This window comes from Macrotis lagotis, chromosome 8 (genome assembly GCF_037893015.1).
Source record: "Macrotis lagotis isolate mMagLag1 chromosome 8, bilby.v1.9.chrom.fasta, whole genome shotgun sequence".
NCBI lineage: Eukaryota > Metazoa > Chordata > Mammalia > Peramelemorphia > Peramelidae > Macrotis > Macrotis lagotis.
In genome coordinates, this window is record NC_133665.1 from 47,028,717 (window position 1) to 47,042,078 (window position 13,362).

The following is a 13,362-nucleotide window of genomic DNA, read 5'->3' on the forward strand; positions in this document are numbered from 1 at the left end:
ATAAATTAAAGTAAAACAGTTGTATTTGGGTAATGCTTTAGGATTGCAAAGGGCTTGATGCAAGATCTCATGGTCTTTAATATTGAAACATGAGTAATACTGCCCCTACCTGTGCCACCCAATTTCAATGATGGAGAAACTGACTTCATCATGATTTCACAGCTGGTTTGTGGCAGAAGCAGGATTTGAACCAGTCTTTTTTGGCTCTAAGTTCAGTTCCCTTTCCAGTATCTGCTACTTTTTTTTCCAACTCCTGAAAGACAGTGTCTTTAGCTATAGTGTAAGTAACACATGCCCATAGTCACCAATACTCCATAATCACCAACATTTTCATCTCAGTGCAGTGTTTTGTTTTTAACCCAATGAGAATATTTATTTGAGAATAGGAAAATGGAAATGAAAAAAATAGGTTGACTTTACAAAAGTTCATTCTGTAGTCAATTTTACTGGAACCTACCTTTTTTTGGGAAAACAAGTAATATCAGTTTATTAAATGTTAGACAAATGTTTGAGAACATGGTCATTCACTCAACAAATATTTATTAAGCACTTACTATTTGTGCTAGAACTGAGAATTCTAAGATGAAATGAAAGAGTTCCTGCTTTTAAAAAACTTACATTTTAGTAGAGGATATGAAATATGTACATGAGTAAATACAAGAGTAATAGGAAATTATTTCAGAAGAGGAAGAGTGTTGATGACTGGAACAATGAGGAAAGGCCTCTTTTTGGAGGGCTATGCTTGAACTGTGCTTTGAAGGAAGCTAGCAATTCTACAAGACATAAATGAGGTGTGAGTACAGCTAAGACATGTGGACCCATTTGTGCAAAGGCCTGGAGATGGACTCCACTTTTGCGAGTTTGAATAGAAGAAGAGAAATAGGAAATAAAAACAAAACTGAGAGGTGGTAGCCAAATTAAAGAAGATATTAAGTACCAGACCCTTAAAGAGACAGCTAAATGGAACAATAAGAGAGAGCTGGACCTGGAATCAGGAAGACTCATTTTCATGAGTTCAAAACTGATCTAAGATACTTGTAAACTATGTAACCCTGGACAAGTCACTAAACTCCATTTGCCTCTGGTTCTCCATCTATAAAATGAGTTAAAAAAGGAAATGACAAATCAATCCAGTATCTTTGCCAAGAAAACCCCAAATGGAGATGGAGTCATGAAGAGTCAGACAATCACAAATGCCAGGCTCATAAATTTGTATAGTATGAAGAAATGGAAAAGTTTGGAGGGGTATGGGGTTGTCACATGTGTAATGTCATATTACTAGTAATATTATTTGTAAATTCATTTGGGAGAATTAATTTTTTTTTGTATCCCTTGAAAGTTATATTTCCTTCTAAGATTGTAATTTATGTAACTCTACTTCCTCCTCTCTAACCAGAATATGCCATACCTAAAACAGTCAAATGAGAGAAGAGCTTTGGCAAGTACTTTTTCCCTGTCAACAGTTCAGTTCAATTTAAATCCATTCAATTGATTTAATTCAGTTCAGTAAATGTTTAGGTGTTTGCTTTGAATAGCGATTTTGCTTGCTTGGCATTTGGGAAACAAGGCCAAAGCATTAAATAATCTCTATTCCCTTGTAGTTTGATAGAGAAGATAAGATCCTAAACAAATTTTATAAGGTTCAGATTTGTAATTTCATTGGAAACTTTCTCTACCAATGCAAATCAGAAATTCTTTTTTGCAATTTAATAATTTTCTCATCTTTCCAGAGGGCTTGAGCAATTGTGACTTGGTACAGTGAATAAAACACTGGTATTGGAATCAGGACAGAAGTTTGAAGTGTCAGCCTCTGACACTTACTAGCAGGGTGACCTTGGGCAAGTTACTTAACTCTGATTACCCTGAATCCAGGGCCATCTTCAGTCATTCTGATCCATATCTGACCAATGAACCCAGATAACTTTGAAGGAGAAAGTTAGGTTGGTGACCTAGCACAGCACCCCCTTACCCAAATCCAATTCATGTGCTTGTCATGGCATCACCTCCCTAATATCATGGTCTTCTTTGAAAATGAAGGTCAAAATATTATCATAGTATGCTTATAGGAGAACTTGAGCTCATGGCTTCATGGCTCTGTAACTAGCTTTCTATCTGTTAAGCATATTGTCTCTCACAAATTACCCCATATAAATTACCATGATCCATTTAAAGTGTGATCAGGACATAAAGTACCAGGAGAGATTTGAGGACAAGCAGATTTGTATTTCTAATACAAAGAAGTTGGTCTTGAAGGGAGGGAAGGTGCTTAAAATATAAAGTTGGGTGTCTGGAAGAAGATGATAGAAAATAGGATGAGATTGAGGTCTAAAGGTCTTTGTCAGGTCTCCAAATTTGGTAGCTTTGCTTGAGTTTAAGGAAAAGGGAAAGAACTGATAATTTCATGTTCTCCTCTCTCAACTGCCAACACAGTCTTGGCATGTTACTTTGTGAAAGGAAATGGATATCTTTAAAGATGTATATGAGTTAAATGTAACACATATACTAGGTCCAGGTCTTTATCATTAATGGATTTAACTTGTGATATTGCCCAGAAAGACACAAATCTGTTCATAATCCTGATGGCACATTTTGTGTTTTCCAGATAATTGCCTATCAACCTTACGGAAAGTCAGTAGATTGGTGGGCATTTGGAGTGCTGCTGTATGAAATGTTGGCTGGCCAGGTAATTGAATTTTAAGTGACTCACATAGGACTTGCTTTCCTCCTTGTCTGTATTTCACCAACAGTCCTTGTGCTATAGCCAGGGATTGTTTATAGTGTGAAAGACAGGGAATTGACCTCACAGCTACTTTTGAAAATAGTAACCTGACTGCTAACCCTCACTTCATTTCCAAGTTTCCTGTTCTTTTAAAGACTCTGAGTCAGCTTGGCTTCCCAAATTCAGAAATTTGCTTCCCTTCTTCTTTTATTATCTTTCTCCCCTTCTATTCTGCTGCCACCTTAACTAGACATCCAGTTTTGCTATCCTTTCCTTGTCTGCTATACATGCCAGAACACAAGTTTGATTTTTTTATTATTTAAATATAATATATATATATTTAATGTTTTTGTTATATTATTAATATTGTTATATAATTATATTATGTTATATTAAATAATATTCTATCTGGAATTTATTATAATTCAAAACTAATAATCCAATGTAAGGTTATTAGGAGCATGTATGAAAATTCCATCTTGGATGGTGCCTGAACTCTGTAAGTAACTCTATAGTTCATAATTCTCTGGAATCCTATACCATTGTATTTAGTACCATTTCATCCCTTACCAGGGAATGTATTTCTCTAAAATGAAATACATTTTGTTTTTATATCATTTTCATTTTCCAATGTATCTTTCTCCCTTTCAACATCCAGTAAACCACTTTTCAAAGCAAAAAAAAAGGAGAAAAGACAGTTCAGCCAAACTAACCAACTCACTAGAAATTCTGCAAAGCTCTGGACACATAGTCTTCTACCTCTTCAAAGAAGGAAGTGTATTTTCTCCTTATAGACTCTGAGACCAAGTTTGGTTATTATAAAGATGGTAGAAAATATCATTTTGTAACTCAAAGTTTTCTCTCTCCCTCTCATCTCTCCCAAATTTGGAATTTTCCCACCTGGTCATTCTGAATCTAGTACATTTACCTGTTCTATTGATTCTTTGCCATCCATGATACCCCTGATTACTAATAGGCATTTGTTACTCTACTCGCCTTCCTCTTTAATTATTCATTATCTAATTCTCCTTCTTCCAGTCAAGAGAAATCCAAGACACCAGAAAAGGATAAAATTAATATGTCAACCACTTTAAAAATTGTAATAATTCCACCTAACAAACTGATCATCGCCAGAGTACTCAAAAGAAAATCTTTTTCCATACTAATTCTTCGTCCCTGCTTTTTCTTGCCCTCTGTACAACAGGCTCCATTTGAAGGAGAAGATGAAGATGAGCTTTTCCAGTCTATCATGGAACATAATGTGGCCTACCCTAAGTCCATGTCAAAAGAAGCTGTGGCTATCTGTAAAGGGGTAAGGGTATATTTAAATTTGAAACAGCTTTATCTGCATTTGGAAATTGAGAATGGAGTTGCTGTCCAAAGAGCACTGAATTTGGGGTGTGAGGGACTGAGTTCAAATCCTGACTACTGCCTGTATGACCTGAAGCAAGTCCTGTAAACTCTGTGAGACCTCAGTTTAACTCTTACCTATAAAGTGAGCGGGTTGGACTAAATGGTCTCTCTGGTTACTTCTACTTCTACATTGATCTTCTACTACAATCCTAAAATGTAAAAGGTCCTCTTAGATGGGACAAGCTCTAGTTTACAAATGAACCATTTGTAATTATCAGGTAGTAGAAACTCTGTGCTGGGACTGTATACTCCATGATATTTGAGTGGATTGAATTAGTCCTCCAAGTTCTCCTTAGGAATTAAATGGTTCCAGAAATTCCATGGGAATGGAGGAGTTTTTCCTAAGGAGAAAGCATTTTGTATTGGTCCTTTCAGATTCCTTTTGTCATAGACTAAAATACTTAGTGGGAATAAGGACTTAAGATATAAAAATTGACCCCTTTCTGCAAGAAGCCCTAGATTGGACAAATATACTCCACATAGTGCCTTCTACCCCCAGTGACTCTGGATAGCATGGTACCCAAAAAGTATGGAACCAAAAAAGTCCAAGTTTTCCCACCAAGCTCTTGCCTTAGAATCCTAGGGGAAAGATAAGCATTCACCAATGCTTAACTCCCCACTCAGCAATACTCATCCCAGGGTTGTCAAATATGTAGCACTGTCTTATATTCAATCAAGACCATTTCAGACAAAGACTCTGTAGAAGAAAACTTTGCTTACAGTTAGGTCTCTGTCTGGAATTGAAGCCCAGGATGATGGACAGCACATTTTTGTTATATGGATATTCTTGGGGGCATACTTCTCAGGGGTGGGTAGGAGTCTCAAAGAGTATCCCAGAAGATGTTCCCTCACATGTAAACCCAAATGTATAGGAAGGTCCAGCCACAAGATGGTGACTGACATTTTTATCTGTGTAGTTTTGATTGGCTAAATGACCTCTGAGTTCCTTTTCAGGTCTCAGGGCTACAGTTTTGTTTCTGTGAGCCACAGACATAACATACCAAGAATATATAAACATCCATGTACAGGAATAAAAACAACAGCTCCTTGAGCAGCACTTCATCACTTGGGGACCACAGACCCCTAAGGGATTTGTGGATCAATTTCAGAGAGTCTGTCAACTTGAATGAAAAAAAATTTTTTTTCCAATGTAATTGATTTCCTTTGTAATGCAGTGGATTTTACTTAAGAACATTTTTCTAAAATGGGTCCATATCCTTCACCAAACTGTCAAAAGGATATATGATACAAATCAGGTTAAAATTCTGTTCTAGGGGGAGATTCTGTTGAGGAGGGGTTTTTTTTAGGGTTTTTTTTTTTTGAGGAGGGTTTTAAAAAAAAGCTCATAAAAGCAGATTAGAATAATACAGTTAAGTACACCAAGCACCATCAATTATGCTGGTCAGCCACTCTTAAGTCTCACCTAACCGCTTCCTATTCTCACTCTGGCTTCACAGTCACTCTGAAAAGTACAGAACCATATCAGTCTTGAAATGTTATTCTCTCTGCTTCCTTCCTCCGGGCGAAAACACTCATGCAGACTTGGCCCAGTTGCTTACTATTGACCCAGAATAGGTAAATATGTAGAAGAATTGAGGGCTATTTCCTGTATACACTCTGATCTGTGCCCTTTGGTGTTCACATTCCAATTTCTTATTATGCTAATATTCATTAAACTGACCTAATGAAGCTCCACAAGCCAACAGAAATCTAGTACCTGGAATTAAGCATTTGTTTTATGTGCTCTACACATAGTAGGCACTTAATAATAACTGAATTGAAGATTATCCCCATTAATTCTTTTATTTCAGAGCTGATTATGACATTTAGTATTTTTTCCCTGTTCCCTCTCCCACCCCATGCCTACTTCTTTTTTTTAAATTTATTTTTTATTCTCATTTTGTACAAATGTTTTTCTTTACATTAATAAAATATACTTGTTTACAAGTAAACAAAATACCCCTCCCCCCCATGAATATAGATAGACTTGCTTGGGCAAAAAAGTAAAGGGGAGAGAAAAAAAATTAAAATAAAAAAAATAATAGTAATAATTGTAGGTATGGCCAGGTGATGCAATGGACGAAGCACCAGCCCTGGAGCCACAAGCACCCGAGTCCATATCCAGCCTCGTAAACCCAATAATCACCCAGCCATGTGACATGCAAGCCACCCGATCCCCACTGCCCTGCAAAAACCAAAAAGAAGGAAAAAAAAGACCCAAAATAAAATAAAATAGTAATAATAGTAGGGGTGGCTGAGTGGCAGACAGAGCATTGGTCCTTGAGCCAGGAGCACCTGGGTCCGAATCTGGCCCCAGACACCCAATGATCACCCTGCTATATGGCCCCAGGCAGGCCACCCAGCCCCACTTGCCCTGCACCCTCCCCCAAATAATAATAACAAAAAATGTGTTTCAGTCTTTGTTCCAACACCATCAACTCTGTCGTGAGTGGATCACATTCTTTATGATAAGTCCATCACAAAAATTACTTCCATATTTTTCCAACGTTGCCATTGCTGATCGCAACTTCCTCCTTTCTTATTTCTCCACTACCATGTACTCTATTTTCTCTCTCCTTTCACTCTGACTCTGCTGTAGGGTTGCTGAGTGGTGCAGCAGACAGATCCCTGGTCCTGGGGCCAAGAAGCCCTGAGCCCCCATACCACCCCTTAGGCCCAGAATCCACCTGGCCCTATGGTCCTGGGCAGGCCATCCAATCCCAGCCCCTTGCAAGAAGTAAAAAAAGAAAATGTGTTATATCTGACCACTCTCCCCCCATGGTCCATCCTCTCCTCCTTTATTTACATCCCCACCCCTTCCCCCTGCTCCCCCCTCCTTCTTACTCCAGTTGTCTATACCCCATTGAGTATATTTGCTGTTTCCTCTCCTAGCCATCTCTGATGAGAGCAAAGGTTCCCTCATTCCCCCTTGCCTCCCCCCTTCCATATCATTGCAACAGCTCATTGTAATAAAAAAAAAATCTTATTATGTGAAATAGCTTGGACTATTCCCCCTCTCCTTTTTCTTTCTCCTATTCCATTTCCCTTTTTTTCTTATTGACTCCATTTTTTACACCATATTTTATCTTCGAATTCAGCTTTCTCCTGTGTTTCAACTATAAAAGCTCCCTCTACCTGCTCTATTAACTGAGATGGTTCATATGAATATTATCAGTATCATTTTTCTATACATGCAGTTCATCCTCATTAAGTCCCTCATATTTCCCCCCTCTCCTCCAATCTCCATGCTTCACCTGAGTCCTGTATCTGAAGATCAAACCTTCTGTTCAGCTCTGGCCATTCCAAAAGGAACCTTTGAAATTCCCCTGGTTCATTGAAAGTCCATCTTTTTCCCTGGAAGAGGACATTCAGCCTTGCTGGGTAGTTCATTCTTGGCTGCATTCTAAGCTCTTTTGCCTTCCGGTATATTGTATTCCAAGCCCTACGAGCTTCCAATGTAGCTGCTGCTAAGTCCTGTGTGATCCTGACTGCAGCTCCACGATATTTGAACTGTGTCCTTCTGGCTGCTTGTAATATTTTCTCTTTGACTTGGGGGTTCTGGAACTTGGCTATAATATTCCTGGGGGTTGGTTTTTTGGGATCTCTTTCTTTGGGGGATCAGTGGATTCTCTCCACTTCTATTTTGCCCTCTGCTTCTAGAATATCAGGGCAATTTTCCTGTAGTAATTCTTTGAAAATGATGTCAAGGCTCTTTTCCTGATTATGACTTTCAGGTATTCCAATAATTTTCAAATTATCTTTCCTAAGTCTGTTTTCCATATCAGTTGTTTTTTCAATGAGATATTTCACATTTTCTTCTAATTGTTCATTTTTTTGGTTTTGAAGTATTGATTCCTGATTTCTAGTAAATTCATCAATCTCCCTGAATTCTATTCTTTGTCTGAAGGATTTATTCTCCTCAAAGAGTTTTCTTATCTCTTTTTCCATCTGGCCAGTTTTGCTTTTTAAAGCATTCTTCTCCTCAATAATTTTTTGAACTGTTTTATCCATTTGACCTAAGCTGTTTTTTAACATGCTATTTTCTTCAGCATTTTTTTGGATTTCCTTGACTAAGCTGCTGACTTCATTTTCATGTTTTTCCTGCATCTCTCTCCTTTCTTTTCCCAGTTTTTCTTCTAACTCCCTCATTTGATTTTCAAAGTCTTTTTTGAGCTCTATCATAGCCTGAGCCCAATTTCTGTTTTTCTTGGAGTCTTTAAATGCAGGAGCTTGTGCTTCCTCATCTTCAGACTGAGTATTTTAATCCTTCTTGGGCTCATTTGCAAAATATTTCTCAATGGTCTTCCTCTTGTTTCTTTGTTCATTTTCCCTGCCTAAGCCTGTTTTTTGGGGGTGCTTCCTGAGCTTTTGGGACACTCCCACAAGGGTCTCAGTATGTGAGGTTCTGTCCTCCCTCCTGGTCTGTGAATGACCATAAGCGTCCCCCTCTGCCACGGGGCTGAGGTTGGGGTGGGGCTGCTGTTCTATGGCGGGGCCTAGACTGCAATCAGGATCTGAATGTGGTCAGAGCTCCAGAGTCCTGTTCCAGGGGCAGAGGACAGAGCTCTGCAGTCTCTCTTCACTTGCCTCCCTCAGCTTAATGGGCTCATGCCCTGGGGGCTCCTGCTTATGGGCTCCACCTGCTTCTGTTTCTTGGTCTAGGCTGCCAAAGGACCAGGCTGCTGGCTGTGTGCCCTGAGGGCTGGGCTTCAAGTGCTAGCTCTGGCAGAGGTCCCCCGCTGTTCCCCCACTTTGTGCTGGTGTTCCCCGGGGTGCAGCTCAGGAGACTCCCCCGCTGCTGTGAGCTGAGGCTCCCAGTGCCCTGGGGCTGCCTCCGGGAGGCTGAAGTTCTTTGGCTCTGGCGGGCCACCCCTCTGGCGGGCTGCCCCTCCGCCCCGGGGAGCAGAGCCTTTCTGCTCTTTTCCAGGTTACCTTGAGTAGGAGAACTGCCTCACTGGGTCCCTCTGTGTGTTCTGTCTCTTGAAAGTTTAGTTAGAGTCCTTAGTTTATGAGTTTTTATCAGAGAGCTCCTAAGACTTGATCCCTTCATGTAGCCATCTTGGCTCCGCCCCCCCCCCCCCCATATATTCCCATGCCTACTTCTAATGTCCCATGATGACCTTTGTGTTGATACAGCACCAGTTGTCCTATCTCCAGTTCTCCTGGGCTTTGGGTTTGATGTTACTTCTCTTGCCATATGGAACCAGCTCATTCTCTTTGGGGCTAGCTCCCCTCTCCATGTCTTCAGGGTGACCTGCTCAGACTCACTTAAGGAGCTTATAAGACTTGAAGATCCCTTTTCAAGATTTTTTCCTCCTCCATCTTCCTTCTTTGCCACTACCTGTAAATTGACTTAGTATAGGAAGAAGAGATGCCCCCCCCCAGCTCTGCCAGCCTAGATCTAGTAAAAAGCTGGCCATTGGTTGTCGTAGGGTTATAGAAGTTAGAACTGGAAGAAATCCTAGAGATTATCTAGTCCATATTCCTGCCCCCCATCTTAATAACAAGGAAACTGAGTCCCAGAAAGGTTAAACTGTCTCCCATGGCATGAAAGTAAGCATTTGAACCACATTGTTGTGGTTGTTTAGTTATTTTCAGTAATGTCTGACTTTTTGTGACCTCCTATATGCAGTTTTCTTGGCAAAGATACTGGAGTGGTTTGCCTTTTACTTCTCCAGCTCATTGTACAGATGGGGAACTGAGACAACCAGGATTAAGTGACTTGCCCAGCTAGAAAATGTCAGAATGAATCTTCCTGTCTCTAGGCCCAGCACTCAAGCCGTTGTGCCACTAAGCTGCCTGTATTTGCTACTTTCAAATCCAGTTGTCTTCCCACTATTTTATCTTAAATATCTTTGTGCTAGAGTAAGTAGATGAGTTGAATGCACCAAATGCTTCTACTAGAGATAACTCCCAGAACAAACCAAGATGAACAGGTAGACAGAAAAATGAGGTTTCCATAGGGAAATTACATTTAGGCCTTTCCCAGTGAGTCAGGAAAATATAGTACTCCCAGCAAAGTGACCCAAGTTCTCCCACCACATTCTGTCCTTATAATTTAAGGGATAAAGTTAAGCATTCAGCCACAGTGATACTTCCTCTTAGGGACTTTCAGCAAAGACTACAAAGGACTTCCCGTTCTCTAATGGTCCAGATAACAGTAGATAGAGTATAGGGATAGTTAGCACTTATGTAAACAGGCACATTCTCTGCCTCCCAGTCTAGCTCTGTTGGACATTTTAAGCCAAGAAAGATTAAAGAAAACTCACATTTATCTAGCTGTTAGGAAAACCTTCTTGGTATTCAGCATTAATGGTTTTAAATGCTTTGTTCTGTGGAAAACAACAAGTTCCCTGTAAAAGTAGGCAATGTGTGTCAGAGGCCAAGTAGCAGAAGTTTCTAGGGAGCTGCAGTTCAGTATTTAATCAGTTAGTGTTAACATTTTGTGCTTGTGTCTTGGTTCAGAAACCAGAAACTGCAGACAAGTGTAGATTCAGTCTGATAAAGCTTGAGGTTTCCTTAGAATAAGAGAATAGGCCTTGGCTAATCTGGTGACCAGATAGAATAGGTAATCATCTGTGTGGTGGGTGAATTCAGGACATATCTGTGATTCCCCAAAATGTCTCTCTCATCATCATCATGCCACAAGGCATGATATTCTGCCATTAGAAACTTATATTTTCGTTTCAACAGATTTTCCAACTGTCCCTTTGGTCAGTTCAACAGTGATCTAATTAGATTCTGTAAACATTTACTAAGCTCCTACTACATGCATGGTGCTCAGAGTTGAGGATGCAGATACACAACCCACCATTGTCCTTAAGAAACTTAAAAATTTAGTGGATTATGGCTTATACATAAATAATTGGGATGCAAAACTGGGACAAGCAAAGAAAAGAGGCTGATAAAATACAGTGGAGAAATTGAGGAGGAAGAAATCATTTTCAATAGGAACAATGGGAAAAGTAACATATTAGAAGGAAGAAAAATTTTTCAAAAAGTAGGGATGTGAAGGAGAATGTGATAGAGATGGTCCAAGAGAATATTTGGAAGCCTGGGAAGGCAGGTTGAGATCAAAACAATAGCTAACAATTTTATTGACTAAGACTCCACAAAACACAAAAAGAGTAATTTGAAATCATATTGCAAAGGTAAATTGGAATTATTGATAAATTATATAAGGCCATGTATGAATATAATCAATAAAACACAATGCCAGGATTGTATTTTATTCTCGAGTCAATAGAATCACTTAATGTCTTTGAGCAAGCCAATGACATGATCAGACTTGGTCATTAAGAAAACTTTGGATTGTGGTGAAAAATAGCTAGCATGTAAATTTTTTTTTCTTTTTTCCCCCTCCCCACCAGAGATACTATCATTTATATGTAAAATCATTTTGCACAAACCTTTATCAGTTATTTCTCCGAATATAAATAATGTCTTTCTTCATATGTTCTTTTTTGTTTGTTTGTTTCTACAAGGCAATCGAGTTAGGTAACTTGCCCAAAATCACACAGCTAGATAATTATTAGGTGGCTGAGGTCAAATTTGAACTCAGGTACTCCTGATTCCAGGGCAGGTGCTCTATCCACTGCCCCACCTAGCTGCCCCCTTCATATGTTCTTTCTGGTTAATTAGAGCATTTATAATAGTCACTTAAAAGGAATAGCAAGTTGTACATAATACATTTGCAGTTTCATGTGTATCATCTTTTTAAAAATCTTATTTAATATTTTATTTTTTCCCAATTACATGTAAAAAGAATTTTAATGTTCTTTTTTTTCAAATTTTGAATTATAAATTCTCTCCTCTCCCCTCTCACCTTCACTGAGAAGGCAAGCAATTTGACGTAGGTTATATATGTGTGTGGTCGTTAAAAACACATTTCCATGCAAGTTGTTCTGTGAAAGAAAACACAGACAAAAACTCCAAGAAAAATAAAGCTAAGAAAAAGAATCTTTGATCTACATTCAGACTCTTAACAGTTCTTTCTTTGGAGAAGAACAGCAGCTTTAATGATAAGTCATACAGAATTATCTTAGATCATTGTATTACTGAGAATAGCTAAATTATTCATAGTAGATTATCATATATTGTTGCTATGTGTGATGTTTCCTTGGTTCTGATCATTTTACTCTGCATCAGTTCATGTCTTTTCATGTTTTTTTCTGACAGTATCTTGTTTCATCATTTCTTAAAGCACATAATATTCCATTATAATCACAATTTGTTCAGCACAATCATCTTTGTTTTAAAAATTATACTATGTTATAGAAATGCTTGTTTTAATCCATGAATTGGAAAAAAAAAGAATAGCTTCAAGAGGAGGTAAATAAGATATAGTGAACACACACACACACACACACACACACACACACACACACACACACACGACACCGAAAAATATATTGCAGTAGTCCAGGTAATAGAAGGAAGGGTCTGAGCTAGGCTATTAGGTAGCGTGAGTGAAAAGTAGGCAGATATGACAGATGATGTTTGGGTGTAGAACTGAAAGAATTTAACAACTTCTTATATAGAAAAAAGGAAAAGTCAAAAATAATTGTAAGCTGATATTAGCACAGTACCTTAAGATTGCAAAGCATTTTCATTTGCTCCTCAAAACACCCTTGGGAGTTAGGAATTGTAGATCTCTCTATTTTACAGAGGAATCTACTGAGACTTATTCATGACCACACAGCTTTTAAGAATCATAGGCAGGATTCCAATGTAGGTTTCTATAATCTTCATGGCCAGATCTCATTCTTTCCCCAATACTTTGATACTTCATTAAGATGATTCCAAGATTTTTAGCCTGGGAGCCTGGGGGAAATAGCAATGTCACTAATAGAATAATAGAAAGGTTAAGAAGAAAGGTAAAATTTTCTGATGGAAATGGTGAATTATTAATTATGAGCAAAACATTTTTATGATTATGATTAAAACATTTACTCTTGAACCATCAAATCATTTAATATAATTTATCTTGTCTTCCTTCTTTTATAAATAGATAGGAGAAGGGCATTTAGGGAATTTGAATGGAGGAGCCAAGGGGAGATTTGGATTGTGGAGCATTGTAAGAAAAGAGGAGCCCTGGAACTTTGAGGGGCTACATGAGATCACTGAGGGGAATTTTCAGGATAGAGGGCCTATAAGGGAATAGAAATATGCTCAAAGAATTGTGAAATGCTGAAAGTGAAAGTTTCCTTAGCTGAGATTTTGGAGGCTGA

The 13,362-nt window shown here is 38.6% G+C and overlaps 1 protein-coding gene across 2 annotated transcripts in view; it reads left to right on the forward strand.

The window, feature by feature from the left end:
- Positions 1-13,362, forward strand: part of PRKCB (protein kinase C beta) — a 704,261-nt gene that overhangs the window by 565,927 nt on the left and 124,972 nt on the right. For both annotated transcript variants that reach the window (XM_074196811.1, XM_074196810.1), the window contains exons 14-15: positions 2,603-2,683; positions 3,924-4,031. In XM_074196811.1, coding sequence (XP_074052912.1) covers positions 2,603-2,683; positions 3,924-4,031 — 189 coding nt within the window. The remainder of the gene's footprint in view (positions 1-2,602; positions 2,684-3,923; positions 4,032-13,362) is intronic.